Consider the following 16,657-nt stretch of genomic DNA (forward strand, 5'->3'; position numbering starts at 1 on the left):
TTTACTATTCTTATGTAAATAATGCAATAGGTGAGTGTTGCACTTTGTGGACCTCAAGAAGAGTTCTGTATAAGCACAAAAGTTTCTCTCTCTCTCACCAATAGAAGCTGGCCCAATAAAAGATATTATCTCACCCACCTTGTCTCTCTAACATCGTGGGACTGACACGGCTGCGGTGACACTGCATACAACACTTGCAGGTGTGAAACAAGGGGCCAGATCCTCAGCTGGCATAAATCAGTGCAGCTCCATTGAGTTGAGTGGAACAAAACCAATTTGAGCTAAGGATTGGGCCCAAAGTCTCTGCCCTGGTAAAGTGTTGAGCAGCTTTAGAAGTGGGGGACAGAGGAAAGAAAAAAATATAGAAAAGATGTGTCTAGTGATCATTTTATTTAGTTTCTTTGGCATCCTATATTTCTCTCCTCATTTGCTCTGCTTGGTAAAGACATTCAGATGAAAACTTAGGTCTTTGCTTTCCAAGACTTCTGCCATTCCTGCTGGCATATTCCCCACCTGACATCACAATTCCCCGTTTTGTGCCATTGTCTCAACAGCAGCAAGCTGTGGCCATAAAAAGGTTACTACGAATCCAAGGTGGGAGAACTGTGAAGGGCAGGAGACTGGGAGTCCAGATTCCTGTGTTCTATGACTCTGCACTGCCTGGCTTTGTGACTTGGGCCAAGTCCCTTAAGCGCTCTTGCCTTAGTTTAAATAATTTAAATATGTGTATGACACAAATCACCTCGGGAGGTTGGTTGTAGACTCCCCATCACTGGGGGTGGTGGTTTAGAAAAGGTTAGGAAAACACCCGTCTAGGTATACTTAATATCTGTCTCAGTGCAGGGAGATGACCACCTGAGGTCCCTGCCAGCCTTACATTTCTGTTATTTCTGTGATTGACTGTAATAAGTAGGTGAAACTGAAGAGCTCCTAAACGTGTACTGGAATCCACAGTAAAACTTGTCTCTAACTAGGCCAGTGCTAGTAACCTCTGCTGGATAGGTGTTTTGTGTTTGATTATCAAATGGTGTAACAGTAGTATGAGGAGTGGAAGTGGAGCAAGAGGATCTGGTTTCCTGAGGAATCTAGTGTGGTATGGCACCCAGGGGCTCGGGAATGCAAGCTGAGTTCAGGCTGCTACTTCTCAAACTCCAGAACCACAGCATGTAACACTGGTCACACGGCATATTTAATAATGAGCTCTTTCCCACAACTCTGCCTATTTTCTGCATTATTTATTGCGAATGAAACACTACGCAACAGAGATCCTGTGTCCAACTATAAACAAAAAAAATCCCTGCACGTAACATAAACGTCAATTATTTAAAAAACATAACAAAAGGCGGAGAGAGAACTTCACAATATTTGCTTCCCTTGTAAGATGATGCACCTCCCTCCCCACTGGTTACTGTTGTAACTTTCCATCTGCCTTTCTCTACCCACTGCCTGTTGCCATAATTCACTTTGGAGAGCAAAGGAATCCAGGAAACATTTAGTACAATGTGTTCCATGCTGAAGGAGTATATCCCAAAGGGGAGGTGCCTGAATAGTCCAGAGGGGAAGAGGGGAGCTATGAGATAGCTATGTGGTTACAAATCCACCCCCGCCCTCCCTCCCCTCCGCAAACACTCCACGGCAAATGTGTCCTGGGACAGTACATAAAGCAGCAAGTTTCAGAGTAACAGCCGTGTTAGTCTGTATTCGCAAAAAGAAAAGGAGGACTTGTGGCACCTTAGAGACTAACCAATTTATTAGAGCATAAGCTTTCGTGAGCTACAGCTCACTTCTTCAGATGCATATCGTGGAAACTGCAGCAGGCTTTATATATACACAGAGAATATGAAACAATACCTATTCCCACCCCACTGTCCTGCTGGTAAAAGCTTATCTAAAGTGATTTCCAGCACAAATCCAGGTTTTCTCACCCTCCACCCCCCCACACAAATTCACTCTCCTGCTGGTGATAGCCCATCCAAAGTGATAACTCTTTACACAATGTGCATGACAATTAAGCTGGGCTATTTCCTGCATAAATCCAGGTTCTCACATCCCCCCCACCCCCATACACACACAAACTCACTCTCCTGCTGGTAATAGCTCATCCAAACTGACCACTATTCAAGTTAAAATCCAAGTTAAACCAGAACATCTGGGGGGGGGGGGGTAGGAAAAAACAAGAGGAAACAGGCTACCTTGCATAATGACTTAGCCACTCCAAGTCTCTATTTAAGCCTAAATTAATAGTATCCAATTTGCAAATGAATTCCAATTCAGCAGTTTCTCGCTGGAGTCTGGATTTGAAGTTTTTTTGTTTTAAGATAGCGACCTTCATGTCTGTGATCGCGTGACCAGAGAGATTGAAGTGTTCTCCGACTGGTTTATGAATGTTATAATTCTTGACATCTGATTTGTGTCCATTTATTCTTTTACGTAGAGACTGTCCAGTTTGACCAATGTACATGGCAGAGGGGCATTGCTGGCACATGATGGCATATATCACATTGGTGGATGTGCAGTTGAACGAGCCTCTGATAGTGTGGCTGATGTTATTAGGCCCTGTGATGGTGTCCCCTGAATAGATATGTGGGCACAGTTGGCAACGGGCTTTGTTGCAAGGATAAGTTCCTGGGTTAGTGGTTCTGTTGTGTGGTATGTGGTTGTTGGTGAGTATTTGCTTCAGGTTGCGGGGCTGTCTGTAGGCAAGGACTGGCCTGTCTCCCAAGATTTGTGAGAGTGTTGGGTCATCCTTTAGGATAGGTTGTAGATCCTTAATAATGCGTTGGAGGGGTTTTAGTTGGGGGCTGAAGGTGACGGCTAGTGGCGTTCTGTTATTTTCTTTGTTAGGCCTGTCCTGTAGTAGGTAACTTCTGGGAACTCTTCTGGCTCTATCAATCTGTTTCTTTACTTCTGCAGGTGGGTATTGTAGTTGTAAGAAAGCTTGACAGAGATCTTGTAGGTGTTTGTCTCTGTCTGAGGGGTTGGAGCAAATGCGGTTGTATCGCAGAGCTTGGCTGTAGACGATGGATCGTGTGGTGTGGTCAGGGTGAAAGCTGGAGGCATGCAGGTAGGAATAGCGGTCAGTAGGTTTCCGGTATAGGGTGGTGTTTATGTGACCATTGTTTATTAGCACTGTAGTGTCCAGGAAGTGGATCTCTTGTGTGGACTGGACCAGGCTGAGGTTGGTGGTGGGATGGAAATTGTTGAAATCATGGTGGAATTCCTCAAGGGCTTCTTTTCCATGGGTCCAGATGATGAAGATGTCATCAATATAGCGCAAGTAGAGTAGGGGCTTTAGGGGACGAGAGCTGAGGAAGCGTTGTTCTAAATCAGCCATAAAAATGTTGGCATACTGTGGGGCCATGCGGGTACCCATAGCAGTGCCGCTGATCTGAAGGTATACATTGTCCCCAAATGTGAAGTAGTTATGGGTAAGGACAAAGTCACAAAGTTCAGCCACCAGGTTAGCCGTGACATTATCGGGGATAGTGTTCTTGACGGCTTGTAGTCCATCTTTGTGTGGAATGTTGGTGTAGAGGGCTTCTACATCCATAGTGGCCAGGATGGTGTTATCAGGAAGATCACCGATGGATTGTAGTTTCCTCAGGAAGTCAGTGGTGTCTCGAAGGTAGCTGGGAGTGCTGGTAGCGTAGGGCCTGAGGAGGGAGTCTACATAGCCAGACAATCCTGCTGTCAGGGTGCCAATGCCTGAGATGATGGGGCGCCCAGGATTTCCAGGTTTATGGATCTTGGGTAGTAGATAGAATATCCCAGGTCGGGGTTCCAGGGGTGTGTCTGTGCGGATTTGATCTTGTGCTTTTTCAGGAAGTTTCTTGAGCAAATGCTGTAGTTGCTTTTGGTAACTCTCAGTGGGATCAGAGGGTAATGGCTTGTAGAAACTCGTGTTGGAGAGCTGCCGAGCAGCCTCTTGTTCATATTCCGACCTATTCATGACGACAACAGCAGGAGAGTGAGTTTGTGTGTGTATGGGGGTGGGGGGGATGTGAGAACCTGGATTTATGCAGGAAATAGCCCAGCTTAATTGTCATGCACATTGTGTAAAGAGTTATCACTTTGGATGGGCTATCACCAGCAGGAGAGTGAATTTGTGTGGGGGGGTGGAGGGTGAGAAAACCTGGATTTGTGCTGGAAATCACTTTAGATAAGCTATTACCAGCAGGACAGTGGGGTGGGAATAGGTATTGTTTCATATTCTCTGTGTATATATAAAGCCTGCTGCAGTTTCCACGATATGCATCTGAAGAAGTGAGCTGTAGCTCACGAAAGCTTATGCTCTAATAAATTGGTTAGTCTCTAAGGTGCCACAAGTCCTCCTTTTCATAAAGCAGCAAGTAACTCCTTGAAAGCCCCCATCTTCCCTCCTGGTCTCTGTGCTGCTCCCGACAGTATTTAAGTGTGGAAAAAGCCCAAGTGTATCTGGGCTACAGGCACAGGCAGCAACCTGCCAGGCCAAGCTTTGTTTCCTTGCTCCTGTGGCACCAGCTGGCCACGACACCCCATGGCAGCCTCATGGCTCCACAAATAAACGGCCCCAAAGCAGCATGTATCTGAGTGGGGAAATGGAGAGTCGGCAGGAGGGGATGGGGGTGTCTAAAAGAGAAAGGGGACCAAACGTTAAATGGAAAAAGAAAGCAGAAACTGAAAGAGGAAAATAGAGTAATAAGTTAATGGTGCCCGTCTGCCAATCCAGCAGAAAGCAAGGGCTACAACAAACAACCCGTGTGTCAGGATCTTTTTAAATACTACCGCACTTGCAAGCTGGCAGGCAGCTGAGTGCAAAGCCAAAGAGGAGACTTCTTGGTGTCAACAGTTATTTACGAACGCCTTTGACACAAAGGAGATTTGGCGCAATGATCACAGTGATGCAAAAAGAGTGGCATGTGGTATCTTACATGAGGGAAGGCAGGTCGCTCTTTAAATGCCAGAGGTAATGCCCACGATTATCACTGCAAATTAAGACTGATCAAGTCACCTGTGCCTATATACCCTTACACAGATGCCAGTCCATTCTCTTAACCTTGTCCTTATTACTCCAAGGCAGTAGAACACAGCTAATGTACTGTTGACCTAGACTTAGGTTCACTGCAGCTGGGCATCAGGGGCCTGATCCTGCTTCCACTGAAATCAATAGGATTTTTGCTGTTGATTTCAATGGGAGCAGAATCAAGCCCTGCACAGAAATTACAGGGGCACGTTCAGATTACTGGGCTGCCACTTCCATTAATCCCAATAATGCCAGCACTAATGAATCTAGAGCGGAGATTCGGATTTTGATAACCTTTTGCTCCATTCAGTCAGAGGAGTTGATGGGAAACATTTCTCATTATTTCCCACGTCTTTTAATTTTCATGAGGTCATTGGAGCCCTGATATCCCATTTGCACAGCCTGCAACGTGTGCAGAACAACCCTGAGAAGACAGCGGAGACCTACAGGCCAGATGAAAGGCATATCGTGATCAGTGTTGTATGCAATTGTCATTGAGATCAATCAATAGTTTTCACTGACAATAGAAAGGTGCAGTCCCTCACCCTTTCTGTTTGAAAATGAATTTAATGGTTCATGAAAAAGGCTGAGTGAACAACACAGCAAACTTGTCCTCAATGCATATAGCATTCACAGCAGCCGGGCAAGCGTCCTCCTTTCAGAGCCCTGCCAATGTATCTATTGATACAATGTATGTATTTCAGACAGCTGCAGCAGCACAGGAGCTAGCAAACAGAGCTGTAAACAGGGGAGTTTGAGTGGGAGTTCTGTTGGAGGAGAAGGTATTTGTGTTTGTTTGGCTTTGTATTGGTAGTATTTGTATGTGTAGAGGCTTGTAGGGGCTTTGTGCTGGAAGAGAAGCTGAGCCCTGATTAGGGGGCGGGGCTTCACTGACTAGGGGTCCTATAAAGGTAGCAGCCAGTCAGGCAGCAGCACAGACAGCTGCAGCAGCACAGGAGCTAGCAAACAGAGCTGTAAACAGGGGAGTTTGAGTGGGAGTTCTGTTGGAGGAGAAGGTATTTGTGTTTGTTTGGCTTTGTATTGGTAGTATTTGTATGTGTAGAGGCTTGTAGGGGCTTTGTGCTGGAAGAGAAGCTGAGCCCTGATTAGGGGGCGGGGCTTCACTGACTAGGGGTCCTATAAAGGTAGCAGCCAGTCAGGCAGCAGCACAGACAGCTGCAGCAGCACAGGAGCTAGCAAACAGAGCTGTAAACAGGGGAGTTTGAGTGGGAGTTCTGTTGGAGGAGAAGGTATTTGTGTTTGTTTGGCTTTGTATTGGTAGTATTTGTATGTGTAGAGGCTTGTAGGGGCTTTGTGCTGGAAGAGAAGCTGAGCCCTGATTAGGGGGCGGGGCTTCACTGACTAGGGGTCCTATAAAGGTAGCAGCCAGTCAGGCAGCAGCACAGACAGCTGCAGCAGCACAGGAGCTAGCAAACAGAGCTGTAAACAGGGGAGTTTGAGTGGGAGTTCTGTTGGAGGAGAAGGTATTTGTGTTTGTTTGGCTTTGTATTGGTAGTATTTGTATGTGTAGAGGCTTGTAGGGGCTTTGTGCTGGAAGAGAAGCTGAGCCCTGATTAGGGGGCGGGGCTTCACTGACTAGGGGTCCTATAAAGGTAGCAGCCAGTCAGGCAGCAGCACAGACAGCTGCAGCAGCACAGGAGCTAGCAAACAGAGCTGTAAACAGGGGAGTTTGAGTGGGAGTTCTGTTGGAGGAGAAGGTATTTGTGTTTGTTTGGCTTTGTATTGGTAGTATTTGTATGTGTAGAGGCTTGTAGGGGCTTTGTGCTGGAAGAGAAGCTGAGCCCTGATTAGGGGGCGGGGCTTCACTGACTAGGGGTCCTATAAAGGTAGCAGCCAGTCAGGCAGCAGCACAGACAGCTGCAGCAGCACAGGAGCTAGCAAACAGAGCTGTAAACAGGGGAGTTTGAGTGGGAGTTCTGTTGGAGGAGAAGGTATTTGTGTTTGTTTGGCTTTGTATTGGTAGTATTTGTATGTGTAGAGGCTTGTAGGGGCTTTGTGCTGGAAGAGAAGCTGAGCCCTGATTAGGGGGCGGGGCTTCACTGACTAGGGGTCCTATAAAGGTAGCAGCCAGTCAGGCAGCAGCACAGACAGCTGCAGCAGCACAGGAGCTAGCAAACAGAGCTGTAAACAGGGGAGTTTGAGTGGGAGTTCTGTTGGAGGAGAAGGTATTTGTGTTTGTTTGGCTTTGTATTGGTAGTATTTGTATGTGTAGAGGCTTGTAGGGGCTTTGTGCTGGAAGAGAAGCTGAGCCCTGATTAGGGGGCGGGGCTTCACTGACTAGGGGTCCTATAAAGGTAGCAGCCAGTCAGGCAGCAGCACAGACAGCTGCAGCAGCACAGGAGCTAGCAAACAGAGCTGTAAACAGGGGAGTTTGAGTGGGAGTTCTGTTGGAGGAGAAGGTATTTGTGTTTGTTTGGCTTTGTATTGGTAGTATTTGTATGTGTAGAGGCTTGTAGGGGCTTTGTGCTGGAAGAGAAGCTGAGCCCTGATTAGGGGGCGGGGCTTCACTGACTAGGGGTCCTATAAAGGTAGCAGCCAGTCAGGCAGCAGCACAGACAGCTGCAGCAGCACAGGAGCTAGCAAACAGAGCTGTAAACAGGGGAGTTTGAGTGGGAGTTCTGTTGGAGGAGAAGGTATTTGTGTTTGTTTGGCTTTGTATTGGTAGTATTTGTATGTGTAGAGGCTTGTAGGGGCTTTGTGCTGGAAGAGAAGCTGAGCCCTGATTAGGGGGCGGGGCTTCACTGACTAGGGGTCCTATAAAGGTAGCAGCCAGTCAGGCAGCAGCACAGACAGCTGCAGCAGCACAGGAGCTAGCAAACAGAGCTGTAAACAGGGGAGTTTGAGTGGGAGTTTGAAAGCGGAGTTTGTCTTGTGGTGCTTGTGTGGGGTTTGGTTTTGCTGTGGGTGGTGGTGTTTTGGTGTGGTTTGTGTTTCCCAGATTAACAGGATTTAGGTGGGAAGGCTATGACAGATTCAGAGGTGGCAGTGGGAGTGACCCATGTAGCAGATGACACAATGAAGATGACTGGATGTGGAAGCTGTGGTATGTACATGATCCTGGAGGGGGCACCTGGTAAGAGTTTTGTCTGCATGAAATGCCGTCTGATAGAGCTGATGGAGGAAAAGATCAGAGGTTTGGAGATGCAGGTGGAAAGTCTGGTAGAGTTTAGGAAGGGGTTTGAGCAGATTATGGAGCAAAGACATGAGGTATCTGAAGGGAAAAGCTCAGACTTGCAGATGGAAGCAGGACTAGGGAATTTTGAGGGGAGACTGGGTGAGGAAAGTGGTCAGTGGAAGCATGTGACTAAAAGAACTAGGCAGAGGAAAAGACGGGCTAGTGAAGGAGAAATAGAGCTTCAGAATAGGTTTGCAGAGTTGGAAAATGAAGAAGGGGCTCAGCAGGTAGTCACTGAAGGTGACAGGGCAAGGAAGAAGAGAAGAGCGGTTAGTCCTATAGGAAAAGGGGAAGAGTTAATGGAGATTACACCAAATATGAGCCCCAGGAGGATACAGGATGGGTTAAAAAGGATTACAAGGGAGAATGGGAATGGAAAAAACTTGCAGCAAGAGGGAACAGGGGATAGACTGGAGAATAGCACTGTCACTAGGAAAAGGCAGGTCTATGTGATTGGGGACTCTTTATTGAGAAGAATAGATCGGCCTGTAACCAGAGCTGATCCAGAAAATAGGAGGGTGTGCTGTCTTCCAGGTGCTAAGATACGGGATGTAGACCTGAGGTTAAAAAGGATTCTAAAGGGAGCAGGAAAGAATCCCCTAATTATCCTTCATGTGGGAACAAATGATACGGCTAGATTCTCACTGGACAGTATTAAGGGAGACTATGTTAGGCTGGGGAGGACGCTTAAGGAAATTGAGGCTCAGGTGATCTTTAGTGGGATTTTGCCTGTTCCTAGAGAAGGGCAACAAAGGTGTGACAAGATTATGACTATCAATAGATGGCTTAGGCAGTGGTGCTATAAGGAGGGCTTTGGGATGTATGGCCATTGGGAGGCATTCATGGATAGAGGACAGTTCTCTCGGGATGGACTTCATCTGAGTAGGGAAGGAAATAGACTTCTAGGATGGAGGCTGGCACAACTGATTAAGAGAGCTTTAAACTAGGAATTTGGGGGAGATGGTTGGGAGATGTCCAGGTAATCTCCACGCCAGAATTTAGCATAGAGTGGAAAGAAAATGAAGTAAGAGTGGATACAGCTGTAGGTAGGAGGAAGGGCAGTGTAGATACAAGTCTAATAGGTTATACTGGTAGTAAAATAACCGTGCCTAATAGGGTACAGAATGTGAGTGAGGCCAAACAGCAAAAATTAAGATGTTTGTACACTAATGCAAGGAGCCTAGGTAACAAAATGGAGGAACTAGAGTTACTGGTGCAGGAAGTGAAACCAGATATTATAGGTATAACAGAGACCTGGTGGAATAGTAGTCATGACTGGGCTACAGGTATTGAAGGGTATGTGCTGTTTAGGAAAGACCGAAATAAAGGTAAAGGTGGTGGAGTAGCACTGTATATCAATGATGAGATAGAATGTAAAGAAATAAGAAGCGATGAAATGGATATGACTGAGTCTGTCTGGGCAATAATTAAATTGGGGAAGAAAACTATTAGAGCCTCCCCTAGGATAGTGCTTGGGGTGTGCTATAGACCACCGGGATCTAATTTGGATATGGATAGAGCCCTTTTTAATGTTTTTAATAAAGTAAATACTAATGGAAACTGTGTGATCATGGGAGACTTTAACTTCCCAGATATAGACTGGAGGATGAGTGCTAGTAATAATAATAGGGCTCAGATTTTCCTAGATGCGATAGCTGATGGATTCCTTCAACAAGTAGTTGCTGAACCGACTAGAGGGGATGCCATTTTAGATCTGGTCTTGGCGAGTAATGAGGATCTCATAGAGGAAATGGTTGTAGGGGATAATCTTGGCTCAAGTGATCATGAGCTAATTCAGTTCAAACTGAATGGAAGGATTAACAAAAATAAATCTGCAACTAGGGTTTTTGATTTCAAAAGGGCTGACTTTCAAAAATTAAGGAAATTAGTTAGGGAAGTGGATTGGAATGAAGAATTTATGGGTTTAAAGGTAGAGGAGGCCTGGGATTATTTTAAATTAAAGCTGCAGAAGCTATCGGAAGCCTGCATCCCAAGAAAGGGGAAAAAATTCATAGGCAGGAGTTGTAGACCAAGCTGGATGAGCAAGCATCTTAGAGAGGTAATTAAGAAAAAGCAGAAAGCATATAGGGAGTGGAAGAAGGGAGGGATCAGTAAGGAAAGCTACCTTATTGAGGTCAGAATATGTAGGGATAAAGTGAGACAGGCTAAAAGTCAAGTAGAGTTGGACCTTGCAAAGGGAATTAAAACCAATAGTAAAAGGTTCTATAGTCATATAAATAGGAAAAAAACAAAGAAAGAAGAAGTGGGACCGCTAAAAACTGAGGATGGAGTGGAGGTCAAGGATAATCTAGGCATGGCCCAATATCTAAACAAATACTTTGCCTCAGTCTTTAATAAGACTAAAGAGGATCTTAGGGATAATGGTAGCATGATAAATGGGAATGAGGATATGGAGGTAGACATCACCATATCTGAGGTAGAAGCGAAACTCAAACAGCTTAATGGGGCTAAATCGGGGGGCCCAGATAATCTTCATCCAAGAATATTAAAAGAATTGGCACACGAAATTGCAAGCCCATTAGCAAGAATTTTTAATGAATCTGTAAATTCAGGGGTTGTACCATATGATTGGAGAATTGCTAACATAGTTCCTATTTTTAAGAAAGGGAAAAAAAGTGATCCAAGTAATTATAGGCCTGTTAGTTTGACATCTGTAGTATGCAAGGTCTTGGAAAAAATTTTGAAGGAGAAGGTAGTTAAGGACATTGAAGTCAATGGTAAATGGGACAAAATACAACATGGTTTTACAAAAGGTAGATCGTGCCAAACCAACCTGATTTCCTTCTTTGAGAGAGTAACAGATTTTTTAGATAAAGGAAACGCAGTGGATCTAATTTATTTAGATTTTAGTAAGGCGTTTGATACTGTGCCACATGGGGAATTATTAGTTAAATTGGATAAGATGGGCATCAATAGGAAAATTGAAAGGTGGATAGGGAATTGGTTAAAGGGGAGACTACAACGGGTCCTACTGAAAGGTGAACTGTCAAGTTGGAGGGAGGTTACCAGTGGAGTTCCTCAAGGATCAGTTTTGGGACCAATCTTATTTAATCTTTTTATTACTGACCTGGGCACAAAAAGTGGGAGTGTGCTAATAAAGTTTGCAGATGATACAAAGCTGGGAGGTATTGCTAATTTAGAGAAGGACAGGGATACCCTACAGGAGGATCTGGATGACCTTGTAAACTGGAGTAATAGGAATAGGATGAAATTTAATAGTGAGAAGTGTAAGGTCATGCATTTAGGGATTAATAACAAGAATTTTAGTTATAAGCTAGGGACGCATCAACTAGAAGTAACGGAGGAGGAAAAGGACCTTGGAGTATTGGTTGATCATAGGTTGACTATGAGCTGCCAATGTGATATGGCTGTGAAAAAAGCTAATGTCGTCTTGGGATGCATCAGGAGAGGTATTTCCAGTAGGGATAAGGAGGTTTTAGTACCGTTATATAAGGCACTGGTGAGACCTCACCTGGAATACTGTGTGCAGTTCTGGTCTCCCATGTTTAAGAAAGATGAATTCAAACTGGAACAGGTACAGAGAAGGGCTACGAGGATGATCCGAGGAATGGAAAACTTGTCTTATGAAAGGAGACTCAGGGAGCTTGGCTTGTTTAGCCTAACTAAAAGAAGGTTGAGGGGAGATATGATTGCTCTCTATAAATATATCAGAGGGATAAATACCAGAGAGGGAGAGGAATTATTTAAACTCAATACCAATGTGGACACAAGAACAAATGGATATAAACTGGCCACTAGGAAATTTAGATTAGAAATTAGACGAAGGTTTCTAACCATCAGAGGAGTGAAGTTTTGGAATAGCCTTCCGAGGGAAGTAGTGGGGGCAAAAGATCTATCTTGCTTTAAGATTAAACTCGATAAGTTTATGGAGGAGATGGTATGATGGGATAACATGGTTTTGGTAATTAAATATTCATGGTAAATAGGCCCAATGGCCTGTGATGGGTTTTTAGATGGGGTAAGATCCAAGTTACCCGGGAAAGAATTTTCTGTAGTATCTGGCTGATGAATCTTGCCCATATGCTCAGGGTTTAGCTGATCGCCATATTTGGGGTCGGGAAGGAATTTTCCTCCAGGGCAGATTGGAAGGCCCTGGAGGTTTTTCGCCTTCCTCTGTAGCATGGGGCACGGGTCACTTGCTGGAGGATTCTCTGCTCCTTGAGGTCTTCAAACTACAATTTGAGGACTTCAATAGCACAGATATAGGTGTGAGGTCTTTTTTAGGAGTGGTGGGTGAAATTCTGTGGCCTGCATTGTGCAGGAGGTCAGACTAGATGATCATAATGGTCCCTTCTGACCTAAATATCTATGAATCTATGAATCTCAACCCTGTCTATATATCTTAGGGGACTATAAAGTGCCTATTGCTGTGTTATTTAAACACTCAAATATTGTTTAGCATTTACACAGCACTTTATATTGTTCAAGTACTGTATAAAAATTCTGTTTTCTAAGCTCATGACTATGCCCATATGAGTACCCATTAAAGAAGAGCTAACTAACATTAGCAAATTCACTGTGAGAAGCAGAATGGGCCAATGGATAGGTTACTGAACTGAAGCTCAGGAGGCCTGCATTTGGTTCCTATCTCTAGCACTGACCTCCTGTATGACCTCAAGCAAGTCACCTCAGCTTGCTATGCTTCAGTTCTCCTATCTCTAAAGAGTGGATAATGACACTTACCTTTCTTTATTAAACACTTAGAAATCTATGGACGAAAAGCACTAGGTACAATTAATTCGGTCTCACAGTGTCTTTGCCGGATAGAAGGCAAAGATCATTGTCTCCATTTTCCAGATGGGGAAACTGAGGCACAGAGCGGCAAAGTGACTTGTCCAAAGCCACTTACCAAGTTGGCAGCAGAGCCATTATTAGAATTCTGGACTCTCTGACTTCTAGGCCTCTGCTCATTCCTTCAGACCATGCTGAAGGGGCCATTGCTGACATCTTCCACTCCTTCTATTCTTACCACATCACCCAGTCCCCTCCCCTCTAGCCACTAGATGGTATTTCCTGCATCATTTTTATTTTTTCTGGACAGCCTTTTCTTCATAATCATCATCAGACAGTCTACATACCTAGCTCTTGCATTAAAATATGATCTTCATGCACAATGCCCACCTGTTTGTACTGTTTTCACAGCTGCTGCCTCAGACCTCCAGGGAGATCAAGAACTTAACCACCACTAGGCCTTACCTCTAGAGTTAGTCCCAATTTTCCCTGAGGACTATTATACGTTGATCTCTTCTCTACCTAATATTCTACCACTACTTAGTTTATTATTCCCCTTTCACTCTACGCAGTTGCACCTGGCGGTGAAACCCAAGGTGAACACGAGTTCTACAGTACATTAGCCAGAACAAAGCAAATAATGTCCATCTAGTACTTCATCTGATTAATTTAACATATTTTTGTTTGGAGAAAATATATGAGCAGATTGTGATTTCCTCAGATTTATTCAATATTTGAATTTTTTCACATTTTTTACTCTATTGATTTGATTTCCAGTATTCACATTTTGAGCTGTGTCACTCAGTTGTGAGCAGCCAGATACATCACATGGTAATGTTTCTGTTCCTCGATTGGCTGAGCACATAAGAACATCTGGCTCAAGTACTTGCATGGGTTAATTTAAAATTCTATTTCTACAAACATTGGCATTTGCCACTTGAAATCAAAGATGAATGCAAGAGGGATGTGTGCATGAACAGAGTGAAAAGGCCAAGTAGCACTCACCAGATATTATGGTAGCTATCAGCAGGCAGGTAAGGATTCAGCCTAAAAGCAAAGGCCCTTTGCTTCTGGGGAGTGCCCCAACATAATATTCACAACCCTCACCATAGCCCCTGTGTTTTGATAAGGGTTTCCCATTAGGTACAATTTAGCCCAGTACACCTGCTATTGCTGTCTTTACAGCCACAAGGCAGAAAGGCGTGCTTTTTAAGGATTATTTGTTTTCATCACTAGCCTAAACACACTACATCAATCTTACACACAATAACACACTACTATTTTCCTATTCTGTTAAGGCATTTCCTACTACTTTTTTAACACCTAAAATTTACAGCATCTTTCCTTTTCATGTGCTTGCTTCCCCCCTGATTTATTCCTGTTTTATACCTATGGAATGCCACTGAAATCAAAACTGGTGTAAAGCTGGAGTAGCACTGTTGGTTTATCAGGCCCTGCATATTTGCAGTTATGGGTCTGGTTCTTCTTTCCATGAACACTGGTGTAAATCACAAAAAGCTGTAGTGACATCAGTGACAGGAGTGTAAAACTGGTGTAAGTGAGAGGAGAATAAAGCCCCAATATGGTTTAAAGTGCCAAAGTGAAATCCCTTGAGGTCTTCTCTTATTCCTTGGAATAGGTAGAACATGGCCTGCGGATAGACAGGACAAGCTTTCATCCACACCGTTTCCCCTCCATACCAGTATGCTTCAACCCTGATCCTGGTTAAGGGTGGCGGAGTGGCAGGTGGGCACCTCTCCATGTGGGAAAGGAATTTAATCTCGAAGCAAAGTAATTTTTGCCTTCTTTTCCAAGAGTACCAACAAGGGTGCCAACTGCAATGGTGATTTTTTTCCCCCAACATGGATGCCAATTAACTATGAAACGGTCTAGTCAGAGCCTAGATACTACAGTGATCAGTACTGTATACAGGTAGATAGGTTAGACAGACAGACCTATCAAATAGTAAGGAATTTTTGTCACCGCCATCTTGGGTCAGATTCAAATCAGTGACATAACAATGACAGGCTACATCATCCATTATTAACCCAATCCCCTTCCCCCCACATGCCCATCATCTTAATTTTCAAAGGAAAAACTGGCAGTCACATTTACCTGTAAATTAGAACTTCATCATCCGAGCAGTTATATTGCAGCTGATACATTTTAACCCTAGGGGCTGACTTGCTCACCATCCACTTGACCAAAGCTGAGGTAGTTGTCACCTCTGACACCAGGACAGCCCTTTCAGGTGGACCTTTCGTCTCCCCTCGATTGGACTTGCTGGAGCTAGTGATGTCAGAAAGCCTGGATTTGGGTGGGGCGGCTCGGCCTGTACTGTTGCTGAGGTGTGGAAGCTGCACAATTGAGAGCTCAATGGTCGCGGTTGATTCTCCTGCAGCATTGGCTGCGATGCACGTGAAAGTTCCATAATCCTTGGATGTAGTGATAACGATATCTAAAGTACCATTATCGTAGACTGCTGTCCTCGAAGAATTCCCAATGAGTCGGTCATCTGGAGCCACCCAGTGAATGACTGGGGATGGGTCCCCAATGGCTTTACACTTCAATGTGGCAGTTTGCCCTTCTAAAACCAGTAACTTGTGAGTATGCTGGGTAATGAGAGGTGGCTCACAAACAAATTCCTCTTCCCGTACATGCCAAAAGTATCTTCCCTTTAGATTTGGAGGGGAAGCACAGGTTTCCATATCATCATCTCTGTCAAGCCGCCTTAACCACAACAGCTCACAGTTACAATGCAGGGGGTTGCCTCCAAAGCTAAGAGACAGAGGTGGAGAAAATGGAGTTGCTTCTAATGGAGATATTTGGGACCTGGCAAATATGGGATCTGGGGGGAGCTTTTGAAGTCTGTTAGAGGTTAGATCCAATCTGGCCAATTTCTGAAGATCTGCAAACGTCCCCTCTGTAATATAATCTATCAGGTTATGATCCAAGCTAATCTGGTGCAGGTTTACCATCTTCCTTATAGATTCCCAGGGTATGCCTTGGAGGTTATTGTAGGAAAGATCCAAATCTTCCAACGTCACCAGAAAATCCTCAAAGGCTTCGTCCGAGATGCTGCTCAGCTGGTTGTTATTTATTATCAAGTGCTGAAGGTTAATTAAGCCTCTCAAAATATCCTCTCCAATGTTGGGCAGCCTATTGCTGTCCAAATGCAAAGACCGAAGGCTTTCTAGATCAGCAAAGGAGTAGGGCTGAATGTAACTGATGGTATTCCTGGACAAAGTGAGGTCAACAAGGCCAGACATATTGGCAAAGTCCTGTCGGTTGATGTTAACAATGAAGTTACCCCCGAGTCGGAGTTCAACAGTCCTTCGGTCTATGTCTAATGGTACAAAAAGGAGGCCCTTGGAGGGACACAGAGTACCCAGTGACTCCGACAGGTTCTGACACACACAGTATTTGGGACAAGCATTGACCGCAACTGCCATTCCAAACACCAGGATGCTGCAGAGCAATTTTTCCATGGTAAATCACGCAGCAGTACCTGCAAGAAAGGAAGAATTACAGTTGAGTCAGCAGCTTTTTCACTCATGCTTTTTGTCTAATATCTTCCCCAAAGAATCAGCTCAAGTGCAACTTCTCCCAGTCATGTGGGAGAAGCTGGGACTGGACAACAGGGGATGGATCACTCGAAACTGCCCTGTTCTGTTCATTGCCTCTTA

At 44.6% G+C, this 16,657-nt stretch overlaps 1 protein-coding gene across 11 annotated transcripts in view; it reads right to left on the reverse strand.

Moving 5' to 3' along the window:
- LRFN2 (leucine rich repeat and fibronectin type III domain containing 2) overlaps positions 1–16,657 on the reverse strand; it is a 292,277-nt gene that overhangs the window by 113,854 nt on the left and 161,766 nt on the right. For all 11 annotated transcript variants that reach the window (XR_012158198.1, XM_073338583.1, XM_073338584.1 and 8 more), the window contains exon 2: positions 15,087–16,479. Coding sequence is in view for 10 of the 11 variants with exons in the window: in XM_073338583.1 (XP_073194684.1) it covers positions 15,087–16,459 (1,373 nt within the window). In the remaining variant the exon portion in view is untranslated. The remainder of the gene's footprint in view (positions 1–15,086; positions 16,480–16,657) is intronic.

This window comes from Lepidochelys kempii, chromosome 3 (assembly GCF_965140265.1).
Source record: "Lepidochelys kempii isolate rLepKem1 chromosome 3, rLepKem1.hap2, whole genome shotgun sequence".
NCBI lineage: Eukaryota > Metazoa > Chordata > Testudines > Cheloniidae > Lepidochelys > Lepidochelys kempii.